We start from the raw sequence: 16,227 nt of genomic DNA on the forward strand, positions 1-16,227 counted from the left end.
ACTCCAGCTCATGCTCTCCTTTCTCAGCCTGTCCGTTCTATTATTGATGCCTCCAGGAAACCGTCTACTCTTCAATGTTACCAACAAAAGTGGTCTCGGTTTTCTTCCTGGTGCCTGTTACATCACCATAATCCCATATCTACAGCAGTGGGACTGGTGTTGGACTATTTATTGTCCTTATCTGACTCTGGTCTTAAATCCTCTTCGATAAGGGTCCACCTTAGTGCCATTGCAGCTTTTCATGAGCCGATTCATGGAAAACCCCTCTCAGCTCATCCCTTAGTTTCAAGGTTCATGAAGGGCCTTTTCAATGTGAAACCACCTCTTAAAGCCCCTCCTGTTCTATGGGATCTGAATGTGGTTCTTTCTGCGTTGATGAAGCCTCCTTTCGAGCCGTTGGCCTCAACGCATTTTAAATTTCTAACTTGGAAAGTGGTCTTTTTAATAGCTCTCACTTCTGCCAGGAGGGTCAGTGAGCTCCATGCACTGGTGGCGGATCCACCTTTCACTGTTTTTCACCATGATAAGGTCGTCCTCCGCACACATCCCAAGTTCCTTCCTAAGGTTGTGTCTGAATTTCATCTTAACCAATCCATCGTTCTACCTGTTTTTTTCCCAAAGCCTCATTCTCATCCAGGTGAACAGGCTTTGCATACCTTGGATTGTAAACGTGCTCTGGCTTACTATCTTGATCGCACCAAACCTCACAGATCATCTCCTCAACTGTTTTTGTCATTTGATCCTAACAAGTTGGGTCATCCTGTATCTAAACGCACTCTGTCCAATTGGCTTGCTGCTTGCATTTCTTTGTGTTATGCTCAGTCCGGCCTGACACTGGAAGGTTCTGTCACGGGCCACAAAATTAGAGCTATGGCAGCGTCTGTAGCTTTCCTCCGTTCCACTCCTATTGAGGAAATCTGCAAGGCTGCTACTTGGTCCTCAGTTCATACTTTTACATCTCATTATTGTCTGGATGCATTCTCCAGACGGGATGGACACTTCGGCCAATCTGTTTTACAAAATTTATTTTCATAATGGCCAACCTTCCCTCCATCCCTCTTTTTTGTTAGCTTGGAGGTCACCCATCAGTCAAGAATATGCTGCCTGCTTGTCCTGGGATAAAGCACAGTTACTTACCGTAACAGGTGTTATCCAGGGACAGCAGGCAGATATTCTTGCGTCCCTCCCACCTCCCCGGGTTGGCTTCTTAGCTGGCTTATCCTAACTGGGGACCGCGCGCCTCTGTCGGGCGGGAAGGCACTCGCGCACGCGCGGTGCGGCCTAGCTAGAACTTTCTAAAGTTCTTAGAGTGCAATCACTCTAAAATTGTCCGTACCGGGGCTCCGTCGGTGCCGTCACCCATCAGTCAAGAATATCTGCCTGCTGTCCCTGGATAACACCTGTTACGGTAAGTAACTGTGCTTTCTGGCCATGATGGGCCGAATCCTTTAGTGGTCATTCTGGTGGCTCTAGATTGGCCTTACATACCGTGGTATACAGATCTGATGCATCTTCGCACAGGCCATGGCCTCTGATTACAGGTGCATACAGACATCCTTTTGCAGGTTCCGGTATGCATGGAGGATCTGAATCGCTTTGCTCTTACTTATTTATTTAACAATTTATATACTGCATAAAACTATGCGGTTTACACATTTGCTACATACATACACTTCTTCCTCCGTATTTGCAGTTTCAGCAATTGCGGTTTTGATTATTCGCGATTTTTAGCTTGCTGGCTCCCCTCAAAATTACATCAGCTTGCATAGAGAAATCGCTGATTCCCAGCACTTTCTTCACCGTGTTTTGTCTCTCCTTCAGGAACAGACCAGGTCTCCCACCATGTTATTCATGGTTTCTTTTTTTTTTTTTAAATCTTTATTCATTTTATTTCTTTCAACAAGTGTACAATATTATTACAAATGATTCACATAACTCACTTGACATTCTTAAACAACATTATTATACATATTTTAATTCCCCCCAACCACCTCCCATCCCTCCCCATATCCACAAAATAATCTATCCAAACATATACATACCTAGACATCTCTCTTCTATATTACAATTAATCTTACATTAACCTATCCCTCCCCCCACCCTTTCTTCCTCAAACTCTTTGTTCATTGTATTATATAAATTAAATGCACAATAAATATAACTCATCATATTACATATATCCCCTAAAATTCCATAACAATATATTTCCAATAAATTTACCCCCTTTCCTTTTCTGTTCATACATATATACCATATTTCTTATATGCATTAATCAGTTAAAATATACCGCTATTTAATTAGAATATCCTATCCCCCCCCCCACCCCCATTTCTCCAAATTATCCCATAAGGAAAAAGAATAAACCTTAATCATCATAATATTCAATTAATGGCCTCCACACCTCCAGAAATCTTTTAAAATGACCCTTCTGTACTGCAAGTAGTCTTTCCATCTTGTACATATGACATACTGAGTTCCACCAGAAACTACAATTCAGTCTAGAACAGTCTTTACAATTAGTCGTTATTTGCTGGATCCCCACACCAGTAAGAATCATCAGTAACTTATTATTTGCTGCAGATATTTGGCATTTAGCCCTCATACACATTCCAAAAACCACCGTGTCATAGGACAATGCCACATGACTTTCCATCATTAGGTTAACTTGATCCCAGATTGACAACCAAAATGCCTGAATACATGGACAATAGAATAAAAGATGGTCTAAAGTTCCAACTTCAATTTTACAATGCCAGCATCTATTAGACTTAGAGCAATCTAATTTTTGTAATCTAGTAGGGGTCCAGAATGCTCTATGCAACAAGAAGAACCATGTTTGCCTAATAGATGCCGACATAGTACCTTTAATTCTCCAAGACCAAATACGTGGCCATTGAGATGCATTAATCTGATGCTTAATCTCAATGCTCCAAATATCTCTTAATCCATTTTTAGGTTTCTTATTCAAATAATTAGATATAATTTTATACCACTTTGCGGCCTGGTGTCCCAGAAAATCTGCCTGGAAACATAAGAATTCTAAGCTGTAATGATCATTTAAAGATTTCCATTCAGGGAACCCCACCTGAATAGCCTGCTTCAATTGCAACCACTTATAACTTTGTTTTTTATTCAGACCATATTTATGTTGCAATTGTGAAAAATCAAGCACCTAACATTATCAATTACTTCCTTTAAGGATCTTATACCTGCTTTAATCCAATCCTTCCAGACAACCTTAAACCCGCCTATTTGTATCTTGGAGTTTACCCAAATAGATTGTTGTGTCGATTTTAAAATAGAATCAGGAGTTAATTTGTCTATAAGTTTTAATGTTTTCCAAGTATCCATTAATACTCTATTGTCTTTACGTATTCTAGGCATTTTTATACTAAGCAGAAGATCAAGCCTGAGTGGAAATATAAGTGATCTCTCCACCCATAACCATTCTGGTAGTTGTTCCAAAAGCTCTGGGAGGACCCAATACATACCTTGGCGCATGATATAGGCCTGATGATACCTATAAAAATTGGGGAAATTTACCCCACCCTCCTCAATTGGTCTTTGTAGAGACACTAGAGCCACTCTTGCAATTTAACCCAGCCAAATAAATTTAACCAGAATACTATTTAACTTTTTATAGAAAGACCCCTGAAAAAAACACTGGTATCATTCCCAATTGATAGCAAACCACAGGCAATTCATGGTTTCACCATATTCACGATGGTTTTTAATAGAAAATAGTGAATAACATATGAAAAAGTTATTTGTGGTTTTTCTGTATTTGCAGTTCTGTTAATCCCCTATCACAGCGAATATGGAGGGAGAAGTGTATTATCCTGCTCGCACTTTAATTGCTTAACATTTGAAACAAAACAAAAGACAAACATAGATTTCCCATCCCTCAAAGAAAAATAATACTATCTTGAAACAAATATTAACAAATCATAATATCAATACAGATATTGTGAAATCATAATTTCCACGAAAAAAAATGCAGAAAAGCATTGAAATTACATTCAAGGCAGAAATATATATTTTTTTAATATCCTTTTACAATTTATCAAGCATTTACTGTCTTGAAAGAGATCAGAAAATACAGAAAGAAAAATTATCCTATATGCACACTAAAATGTATACTGCAAATATAATCAATTATTTAGTCCACAAATTTAGAACCAAGAGAAGAAATAAATTTAACAATTAACAGAATAGTTATTCAAAAATAGAGTGACGGAATGGTTATCCCTCCTATAGCCAATAGACAGATCATTCATCAAGGACTAAGAAACCAACCTTTCTTTTGGCCCTAAAAAATCTAATACTTGTTTAGGCTCAAAAAAAAGGAAATTATTACTTTGATAAAAAATAAAACATTTTGCTGGAAATTTAAACAAGAAATTAGCCCCAAGGTCCAGGACTCTTGGCCAAGGCAGAAATATTCTTAACACTATTTCTTGAAGCTGAAGAGACTACTGAAACATTAGCATAGGAAGGCATTGAGCGCATGACTCTTGAGTGCAAAGCATTAGAGCGCAAAAGGTTTTCCAAAGTGGTCATAACTACAATCTCTGCCTAAAGACCATCTTGACGACTCTTCAGAGTTTGGAATGGATTGTCAATCTGAAGAAGAGCCAGTTGCAGTCTTTTCAGTCCCTGGAGTATCTCAGCATCCAATTTGACACAGGGAGAGGCTGGATTCTCCAGAGGCAGGCAGGCTGAAACTTGGGAACCAAATCTCAATTCTTCTGGCACAGCAGTCTCCGTCGGCCTAGGATTATCTTCAGGTTCTGGGCTTTATGGCGGCCACGATAGATGTGGTTCTTTGAGCAAGAGTGTATATGCACCCCTTTCTCTCACTGGTCTCCGCAGAGGGTCCTGCTACATGCTCACCTGCACTGGGCAAAGGAGGCCCACTGCAGCATGATCTGATGGTTTCGTCCTCACTCAGTTTCCTCGGGGATGCCTCTCAGGATCTACTCCTGGACCACGCTGACAACGGGCTGGGCTGGGGAGAACTTATGACAGCCATTCGGAAAGCAGCCCAGGGCCGAGTAGGAGAGCGTAAAGCTTTCGCCTGATGTCCGTGCTGCTGATCTCTGCACCGCTGGCCGGGAAATAAGGAGAAGCCCGGTAGAGTGAAGGCTGTAAGCACCGTCTGTAATATAGGTGCCACGGGAGGGAGGGAAGGGAAGCCGGCTGGAGCTGCTTGGGCCCACAAGCAAGGGGGGTGGGCTGGAGCTGACAGACCCACAAACAGGGGATGGGTGGGCAGAATTTAAAAAGGTACAGGCCTGGGGCTGGCTGGCTGGGTGGCCAGCTAGCTTGGGGCTGCCTACCATTAGACATGCCCAACACTAGATGAGCCCTGTACCCTGTCGTGGCCTACCACTAGACCACCAGGGAGGAGGACAGGGTACAGGGCACACCATTTGGTTCAGAATTTTTTTTTTCTTGGTTTTTCTGCCTCTAGAGGTGGGTGCGTCTTATAGTCAGGAGCAAAAAATACAGTAATATCTTTTCCAGTAAATAGGGATGGTATGCTGAATTCCCTGCCCATTGTTGTCTATATGCCTGCCTCGACTTCCTGCTACCTGTATGTAGTTACTTGGGGTTGACCTAGAGTTTATTATGGCTTTTTGCTAATAAATTTTATTTGTTCCTTTTCTCTCCATGCCATGTTTGAGCTATGTGTTTGTATTTGAGCAGATCAAAGTCTTGTTGGGGGGAGTCTCCCTGTTCTCGCTTGTAGTGCTGTTGTAGACTCTGAAACTAACTAACTGAGGGCAGGAGAGAGCGGGGAGAAAGGAGGAGGTACTGAAAAGTAATTGGTTTCTCCTGCAATGGACTTGCGGGAGCTGATGCAAGACCCTTGGTTCAGCATACCATCGCTATCTACTGGAAAAGATATTAAGGTCCATAGTTCTGCCTGTTTTCTTTCCAAAACCTCATTACTATTCGGGAGAAGCAGCTCTTCACACCTTGGACTGCAGATGTTCTCTGGCAGATTACCTGGACTGGACTAAATCTCTTAGAAGATCCTTCCAGCTTGTTGTGGCTTTTGACCCTAACAGGCTCCGAGTTTCTGTTGCCAAGAGAACCGTCTCCACTTACCTGGCAGACTCTCCTTCATGTATACTCAGGCTGGGCTGTTGCAACAGGGATGTGTAATAGCCCACAATGTCTGAGCTATGGCTGCCTTGGTATCTCATTTCCACTTCAAATCTATTGAGGACATCTGCAAAGCAGATCTATACTTTCATCTCTCAGTAATGTTTAGAGCAAAACTCCAGGAGATAGTCAGTTTGGACAAGCATCTTTTTACTTCCTTAGTGCCAGCTTTCCCTCCAACCCTATAGGGTTTTTCACCAGGATCATGTTTATATGTTCATTGTCCTCCAGAGTCATGATCCTGGAGGCTTGGGAGTCCAGCATGTGAGAATATAATGCTTGGCTTATCCTCAGAGAAAGCAAAAATACTTACCTGTAGCAGGTGCTCTCGGAGGACAGCCTACTTCCCCTAGTTGTCATCTTAGTTTTGTTACTGAGCTAATGATCCCACAGGCAATGTTGGGTGGGAAGGCACATGCATGTGAAAGATGAGCACTGCCTGAAAAATTTAAAGTGGCAGCGCACTTGGTAGTGTCCTTACAGGGTTCTATGGATGACATCCACATAAGAGAATATATGTCTGCTGTCCTCTGAGAACACCTGCTACAGGTAAGCATCTTTGCTTTCTCCCAGTTCCAAATTGTGTTTTTTGTTGGAGATAAATAACTGCTTTCCCAAACCTGCTTAAAACTGGTTTGTAAATAGTACCTTTATCAGATTTGCAAAGTGGATTGAATAGTTTAAAAAAAAATTTTTTTTTTAAATTCTTTATTTAATATTGTTACATATTGAATGACTGGTTCAGAGGGACGAGCCATTTTTCGGCTACTCCCTCGGAGCTGACATTATGCTACCCATATCACTTCAGCTACTTATTGCACACCTTACGTCTTCCAGGGGGATCGCCACCAGTTGGAAAAATATTATTTCAACCGCTGCGTCAGGTGTGGAGGCGTTTATGTAGACAGTTAAAGATAAACCCAATAGCCACAGCTTACCTGCCTTTTATAGATAACAACGATTTTCAACCTGGGACATCTAGATTTCCTGCATCGGTGTGGAGAACTTCTCATTTACAATATATTTCACAGGTGGTAACAGCACAGGGAACGGTGCCATCATTCACTGTGATGCAGGCTGAATATAACTGGACTTCTAGGGACTGGTTAGCCTACGCACAGATGACATCTTATATTAAATCACTACCATCGGCAGGACTTACAAGTCATAGTCAGGAAGCTATTTCGGAAGCGCTATGCCTGACGGCCCAGACTCATATTCCGTTGAAATTCCATTTACGTTTTTTGCGAGAGAGTTTGGAGCCCATTTCCTATGACAATTATGCGGCCCGTTGGTCAGGGGATATACCATGTGAGGTGACTGGACAGCATATCCAACAGGGTCTTCAAGCAATCTTTAAAGTAACGGGGCAAGTGACCCTTATTGAATTGAATTATAAATTCTACTTACGTCTCTACAGATCACCGGCATACTTGTATCGTGCTAAAATCAGTGCTACAGACACGTGTGCTAAATGTGCTCAACCAGGAGCTTCTTTGGGTCACCAATTTTGGACATGCCCTTTGGTACAGGGCTTCTGGATACAGTTACAACAACATATCACTTCTATGTGGCACCATGGTTATGTTAATTGTCCGGAATTGTTATTTTCAATGGACTCCATTCCCCGGATATCCCCGAAAGGTTTTCGAGGTTTTATGACCCGGACATTCCTTTTGGGAAAGAAAACAATATTACATTGTTGGATTACATCAGATCCGCCGACAGTGCCACTCTGGAGAATCTTGATGCTTCGTCAAGCATCAATGGAACGACTATCCTTGGCTTCCTTGGATACTCCTACAGGACGAACATTTAGTTCTATTTGGGAACCATTCTGGCTTACACTGACTCATAAAGCTCGAAGTAACCTATTGAACCCGTAATAATTGGATTGATAGAGGATGGAATCTTGTTCACTTAGGAGGTTGGGGGGGTGGGGGGAAGAAGGCAGGGAGGGGGAGGAGGGGGGATGATACCTGTTTGAAAATGATGTATACTGTTAACTTTGTTTATTATATAACCCAATAAACATATTTAAACATAATATTGTTACATACAAAATACAAGAAAATCCATAGTAAAGTAAACAAGAAAATAAATATTTTATTTTCAAAGATACAGTCCACACTATTGGAGTCGCTTAACACGTCAGCAGAAAGGAAATGTATTAATTAAATAATTTTCTCCATCAGACACAGGCTTACTTGCCATTTTCTTTTCCATTTGTCACAAATTATCCTCAACCAATGAAGCTTTTTATGAAACTAATAAAGATTCAATCCTGGATTTCCTTAAAGATTAACAGTATTTCTGTATTGCTGGTGAACCTACTATGGGATATAATTAGCAGGATAGGTATCTTCTGGCAGTGAATAACTGGAATTAAAGAACCAAAAATTGTAGAGCATTTGTCATAAAATCACTTTTTTTTTCTTCCAGGCATCATGACGGGGTCATTTTATTCCGTATCAACACTGTTAAATCAGATGATAACCGAGATCTATCAGGTTTGCTTTTTCTTGAATATTTACTTATCAGATTTTTTTGGTTAATTTTTAATTCAAATGAAATTCAACATAGTTAAAATTGGGATTTGTAATCTTGGGTATTAAAGCCTTTATTGCGGTTATTTTTGCATATGATTTGTGTTTAATGTTGATAAATTTTAACATGTTTGTATTTAATTTGTAATCGTATATTTTAAATATGTTGTAAGTTTCTTTGGGTCATCTACAGGTCCAAAAAGATCAGATACAAGTATATGATATCAACTTTGGACAATTTGGTTGTTTGTTTGAGGATAACAAGCAACAGAGTTAGAAGGGTTTGTATCAGTCCACAACCTGGCCATTGCTGCTACTCCATGTGTGGCTTAAATTTGTTCTTAGTAGCCTTCAGATTCTGTTAATTAGTAAAACGGCTTAGGCAGTATAATCCTTTCTGTTCTTGGCAGGGCATTTACTGACTGTTAATGTCCTAGTCAGAAGAGTGCAAGGCCTAAGTCAGGCTTGCTATTAAATGCCAACTGACGTCGCTGAAGGTTAAGGAAGGAGCAGGGGGACATTGACAGGATACAGGATATCGTATTTCCCCATGTATAGGCCGCCCCATGTTACTAGTCGTGGCTTATCTAAGAGTTTTAAAATCTACATCGGCCTATACAATGGGGCAGCCTATACATCATCCCAATCCCCTTAAATACCTCCCTTGCTGCCCTCCCTGCTGGTAAATACCTCCTGGACTGCTACCTCCTTCAATCACGCTGTGCAGGGCAGGAGCGATGTTTGCGATCTCAAGCCTCATCCTGCACCGCTTCCTGATTGGCTGCCGTCAGTTCTCGCAACAGCAGCCATTCAGGAAGCTGTGCAGGGCAAGACTTGAGATCACGAACATCGCTCCTGCCCTGCACAGTGTAATTGGAGTAGGCAGTGCCTGCCAGTGGAGATGTCTTCGGAGTCGGACAGCAGCGCACGCAGTGGGGCCTGGGCCTAAGCTCCACAGCCAGCAACAACCTGACCCCAAGTGATGAATTTGTTGGGTCCGCGCCTTCCACCAATGTCTACAGTTTGCTCAGGTGTTTAAGGAGGACGATTTTTTTAAAAGTTCAGTTATGGTACTCCTCTAATGGGGCAGCTTATCTAACAGCGAGTTTTAATGTCTTTAGATAAGCCGCCCCATTTAAGCAAGCTGCACCCACTGCCGCAGCCTATACATGGGGAAATACGGTATTCATTTCCTATCAAGTCAAGTAGCCTGGGTGACATCCAGCTTGAACCATGAGCTTCTAATGGGTTATTCCTGTGTTTTTTGTTAACTAGAACATTTGTCTGCTCTTGACAGTTTCTGAGCCTCCCTAATGGTATTTCAGAAAGAAAAGACCACTGAGGTCTTCGACCTGCGTTGGAAGTGGTGGGAAAATCAAGAGGCAGTCCCTACTAAAACTTCTAAAATGTACATTCTCTAGATTCTTTTTTTTTGTTTTCTTTTTATATGTGCTCACTGAAGTACTTTCAAATTATTGGTGGCAATTTTCAAATTACCAGCCTTAGATGCAAATGATGTACTTGCAGATGTTATGACATTTCAAGAAAGTGTGGCTTTGCAATGCAGAAAAGGCAGATATAAAAGCTTACTCAAATTGTGCACACATTAAATATTAAAATCTATCTATACATGTTTTTTTCTTCCCTTACCCTTACCCTGCTGGGAATGCCTCCTTGCAGTCTGGCTACAAGAATGCACGCAGAGGAAAATGTGTACTTTTTAACTGAATTGGGGAGAAAAAGATTTTTTAGTGTAGGAGTAGCTGAATGGCTAGAGCAGTGGGATGAGAACCAGAGACGACAGGGATTAAATCCCGCTAATACTCCATGTAATATCAGGCAAGCTACTTAACCTTCCATTGCTTCAGGTACACACAAGATTCTAAGTCAAATTGTCTTCTGCATCTATGTATAGTCCCATCTTGAATTCCTACTGAAAAGGCACGAGGTAAATCAAACTTACCCAGACTTTGAAAATTGCTCTCACAATACACTGAGATTGTAGCTTCAAACAACCATGTATGCATTTGAACAGAGCTGTCTCTGAGTCCTTTAACAGATTTTTTTTTCCCAAGTAAAATAAGAATGGTATTCTAAACTGCTTTTTCTATGGAGAAGGAGGTATGGTCTAAATTTAGCCTACAGAAAAAGTATCATAATGAATATGTATATTGGGGAGAACCCAAAATTCTGATTCTTCATATGCTGGGCAGGATTAACCAATAGGCCAAGTAGGCACGTGCCTAGGACCTGAAATGGTCAGGGGGCTCGATGAAAGAGGGCATCAACATTGTTTTTTCCAAACGGAGATGGGCCCCTCCAACATCGATCACTAACCCTGATCAGCAATGCGCGCTCCCCCCCCATTGACGGATAGTAAGACAAGGAAGCAATGCGGGTAAGAAAGGCAATGGGAACTGTAATTGTGCAAGCGGTGCTGCTTGCCCAAAGCTTCCCTTTGACGCAACTTCCTGTTTCTGCCTTGGCGCATAGTGGGGCGGGACAAGGGGGCCCAATGTATTTGGGTGCCTAGGGGCCCTCGACAAATTAATCCTGCCCTGTTCATATGAGCAGCTGCTGAGAGTAAAATCCACATAAAATACATGGTCACAATAATATATAGATACCACTGGCTCTGGGTAGGTATAGATCATTGAATCAATTAGAGAGCAGTTTATCAGCAAAAGCAACAACTGGGAAAGAACTTTTTTCTAGAGCTTGTTGGGAGTTTTCAGATCACAAAAATAAGTTTTTCATTGTCTAGCTACCCCATTCTGAACAAGTAGGTTTTCCCCTCCTACCAATAGATCGAGATAGAGTGAAAACTGGCCTTTTCTGGTGAACTCGATGGTATATAACCTGCTGGTGCTCGGGGAAATCTGCCAGTATTTTCTCTGCCTCTAGCAAATGGTAGTTTGTTCAGGCTGGTGCTCCTGATCTCTGATATAGCTCCCTGCTCTGCTAGCTGAGGCCGCCACAAAGGTTAAGCCTAATGGATGCTCCCAGAACCGAATCTGACTGATGTCAGTTTGAAAGTGGCCCCCACAATATTAGGTGGTAGGGGTTAAGTGAAATGCGCACTGACAGACGCCAGGTCCCAGGTTCAGTTCCTTCACAGAAGTTTCATTAGGGATAGAATCAAATAAGAAGCACAGCCAGGGGTGATTATATAAAGAATATATTATAGAAATAGTCTTATAGAAAAGTAATATTTATAAGCATTACAATTAAGCAGAGAGCAAGCAGTCTCACTGCCTTACAGAGGTTAGAGGCAAAGAGGGACATAGAAGCTTGCAGTTCTAGGAAGCTTCGTGTTCCATAGATAAAGGGAAGGATAGACAGAGAGAGGGGGAGCCAGAGTGCCAAGCCAAGAGCCAAGAGATAGCTAGATAGAAAGAGAGAGAGAGGGCCAAGACCCCTCTCCTGATAGCTCCATAGAAAAAGAGAGAGATAACTTGATAGAGCAGAGAGCAGGCTTTTATACCTTGGAATCTTATTCTGAATAGAGAAAATATTGTATCTCCCAGTATCTTTCTGTTTAGAACTTGCAAACTGTTTGAGACAATGGTCAATTTAATAGACAAAGGAGGGTGAGAAAACCTGCAAGCATGGTGATGGGATTAAGTCTCTGGCTTGATCTGTGCACCATTGTCCTAAGCACCCTCTTAATCAGACATTAACACCTTTTAGCTAGCCATGATTCAATCAGGGCTACTTGAAACTTAAAATATATCAATCAGGGCTACTTAAAACAGTTTCCCTGCACTAAGGGTCTATCTGCCTTCCCATGCCAGGGTCAGATTGATATAATCTCCCAGAGGCCTCTAGGCTGACATCTGAACATGAAGCTGTGCTCTGCTGACCCATATGTGCTTAACATCCATTGATTGAGACACTTGCCCCCCCTCCCCCCCATTTGTAACATTAAGCATTCTGGCTGCCATCTGTGGCAGCTGTGTGGCAAGGTTCTTGCCACAGTGGCTGCAGCAGCTGCCAGTCCCCAGCTGTTTCTTGCCTGGACTCTGGCACAGCCTTCCTTGCCAGATTGAACTATGCCTTATCAATTGCTCATTGGCTTCAAGAAAATCGCCTTATCCTTAACCACTTTAAAGACAGTTTCTACTTGGATCTCAGGAATGTCTACCACTCTTGCATCATAAATCAATGATTGTCTAGTTAGGTTTGTGTCCTCTTTAAAATATCTTTCTATTATTCTTGACCAGGAATTATCCTTTAAGGAATAAATTGCATAATGTATAAGGTTGCCTTTTATTATCTCACTAAGTCCAAATATATATGAAAACAAAATATATGAAAACAAATATATATGAAAACAAAAAAACTGGTACTCTACTAAGAAGAGTGATTAAAGGGAAACATACATTACATTACATTACATTAGAAGTCAAAAAATCACTCATTAGGTATAATAGTGAAATTAATACTTCTGGAACACACATTTAGAATTCAAAAATATGCTCAGAGAAATCAGTGGAGAAGCTCGTACATATAAATGAAACTTGAATTTTTGAGACACCACCACTTTTTGAGAACTTTGCTGAGTGCTTCATTTGGTTCCCTGATGCAGGATCGAAAGCTTTGCTGAGTGCTCCATTTGGTTCCCTGACGCAGGATCGAAATGGGCCTCGTCGGAACCTTTGATCAAGCTAAGTGATTGCTTGTGACTTCAAAGTATAAGAACTTTTTCTATGCTAGTTTGCAGCAAAGAATTTTGTTTTCCACTGGAATTTACAATATGCAATGATTGGGTGGTGAGGCAATTTTCTCTTGGGGCTGTGGCTCCATGTTGTTGCCTTCGTGTCTCTGAGCATATTTTTGAATAAGTGTGTATTCTAGAAGTATTGTTTTATTATCTCAGGGCACTTGTTGCTCTTGGTAAGCTTTTGTTACAATTATGTTTCGGTAATACCCTCCTTATGGTGTTTTAGTGATTTTCTTCTTATGTTGTCATTCCTAGTGTCATCTGCTTCTCTTAATTAGTTTACGGATAAGACGTGTTCATTAGTTGCAACATAATTGTCTCTCGTATCTGGAAGTCCTCGAGTGCTTGTCCATTTCCACTACTTCCTCCACTATGTCTCCCTTCATGTACATTGGTTTAATTTTCCTGCAACAGCTTTTGAGTCTAAGTTATTGGTTTCCTGTCCCCACATATATCCCTTCTGGTGGGTCCTTATCTGGGTCCGTACCCTGGTTCTTGTCTATCACATGCCCTCATTTCTTGCCATCCCCTTTTTTGTTTTGTTTCCCTGCTCTGTCTAATTTCCCTTTTTCATCCATAGCTTTTATTCTTCATTCTGTGTTACCCTTTCAATAGTTTAATATTCATTTTAGTCCCTTGACCTCTATGATGTGCAGGTTTGGCTTTACATTTATATTGCTCAATTCCCTTTTCAGTGGAATTCAGCAGTTATTTTTTTATGTTCATCATTACCGCTATTTTTATTGTTTTAAATTTGATGTTATTTTCATCAAATTAGCCGATTTAGCAATCGTGTTTTTATTTCTTTTGTCAATCATTTAAGATTTGTTGTACCCTGTTTTGTGACGCCAATGTTTTGTGACGCCAATGTGAGATTTTATCCATACCGCTATGACAGTTCTCTTAATTTTTATTCACCTCTCCTTTTCCTTCCCACAGATTCTGGTTTTTGTCACATTTGTTTACCATTATCGCATAAACAGGCCCACGCCCACACCTTGATTACACTGCTTAATCGTTAACTCTTATTTGGCATACGAGGCCTCCTCAGTCTGTCACTTATTTATTTAGCACTATATTACACATGGTGCATGGTCAAGCTTGTCATCTAATCACACTCACAAATGCACATCCCAATGCACTCTTAACCACACTCCATTGGGTTTACATTATAAATGCACACTCCAGCATCCTACCATTTCCCACATTTCATTTAAATCATATTTCCCCTTAGGACCCCGGGGTCCTGCATCTTCACATTTGAGAACCAACATTGGGATCACCACATTGCATTTAATTTAATTAAAGATCCTGCGCTTTGTACATCGTCTCTGCAGTCTTTTCTTTTGTTTTTCATTGCCTGACTTCTTACTGCAGACAAGTTGGATTGCTTCCTTTGTCAGTTCTACATTATCTAATTATTTTTGGACAATCCATCTCAGGAAACATTTCTTTATACCTTAATTTCATGTTTGGATTACTGTAATTCTGTCTACACTAGTCTCCTTTCAGCTTTTCTTCTTCTCACTCAGTGTATGGTCATATCACTCCCTTTTTCATTTGCCATCATTGGCTTTTTATAGTCCACTGTATTCAGTTTAAGATTCTGATCCTTGCTTTCAAGGTTCTTCTTACTGGTACTTCATACTTCTCAATTTTCATTGCTCCTTATATTCTATCTAGACTCCTTTGATCACTGAAAGTTTAGAGTCTTTGTATTCCTTCTAGCACTGTTTTACTGGAGTCTACAATGAATTGTGTACACTTTTATATAGTAACAAACATATTCAAAAATACTCTACTTTGTTAGCTGAAAGTTAAATCTAACAGAAGAAAAAGCCTCGGGTCTAATTCGGTAGAGCTCAAACCACCTCCGCTCACATCATTGGCTCCAAAAAGCTTCCTTTTAGAACAACCCTTATTCCACTAAAGTTCTGCCTATGAAGAGAGGCCATCTTTTTCCTGATAGATGACGTGGTGGGGCTTGTTTGACTTTTCTCCCCTTTTAAGAAAATCTGAAACGCCACTGTGTAGAACAGGACGTGGATGAGATCGAGGAAGCAACAGCTCTGAGTAATATTACTTTGTGTATTTGAGAGTTTAATATAAGATTCAGGATATGAGAGTGAAACACTCCTTATAAAATTACATTCACAGAACTGTGTGAGGTAAATGAAAGTCCAGGAGCCCTGAAGAAACAACTAAGATCTGTGAAACGTTGGCTGCAAATAGGACACCATAAAAGTTTTAACAACACAGTAAACAGCACTGTTGTTTAAAAATCTTAGTCCTTAAAAATAACTTTATTGGCATAATGATCATTCTAAATGGAAGTTTTTTGGAGCCAATGATGTGGGCGGAGGTGGTTTGAGCTTTGAGCTCTACCAAATTAGACCTGAGGCTTTTTCTTCCGTTAGATTTTACTTTCAGTTAACAAAGTGGAGTATTTTTGAACATGTTTGTTATTTATTAATCCACTTTCACCTAATTGAAATGTATTACTCTTTTATATAGTGCCATCCTTGTGGCATACTCTGCCACCTTAAGTGAGATTCAAAATATTCTATCTTAAATTCTGTGCGGCTCTTAAAACATCTTTCAGAAAGCTTTTAGCAATTCTTTGACAGCTTATAATGATGCACTGAGAGTTCACTGATCCTCTTCCTTTTTTTGACCCCTTCTGTTTAATTGTTCTGTGAAATTATGGTGTTCATTTCATGTTTTCCTTTATATTGTATTGTAAACCAACCTGTGATATCCTTTAGGAAGGGTAGTATAGTAAGCTGA

The 16,227-nt window shown here is 40.6% G+C and overlaps 1 protein-coding gene across 2 annotated transcripts in view; it reads left to right on the forward strand.

Moving 5' to 3' along the window:
- The window catches only part of FLVCR1 (FLVCR heme transporter 1), a 107,845-nt gene that overhangs the window by 36,379 nt on the left and 55,239 nt on the right, over nt 1-16,227 (forward strand). For both annotated transcript variants that reach the window (XM_033938722.1, XM_033938724.1), the window contains exon 4: nt 8,614-8,681. In XM_033938722.1, coding sequence (XP_033794613.1) covers nt 8,614-8,681 — 68 coding nt within the window. The remainder of the gene's footprint in view (nt 1-8,613; nt 8,682-16,227) is intronic.

This window comes from Geotrypetes seraphini, chromosome 3, assembly GCF_902459505.1.
Source record: "Geotrypetes seraphini chromosome 3, aGeoSer1.1, whole genome shotgun sequence".
NCBI classification, from domain to species: Eukaryota; Metazoa; Chordata; class Amphibia; order Gymnophiona; family Dermophiidae; genus Geotrypetes; species Geotrypetes seraphini.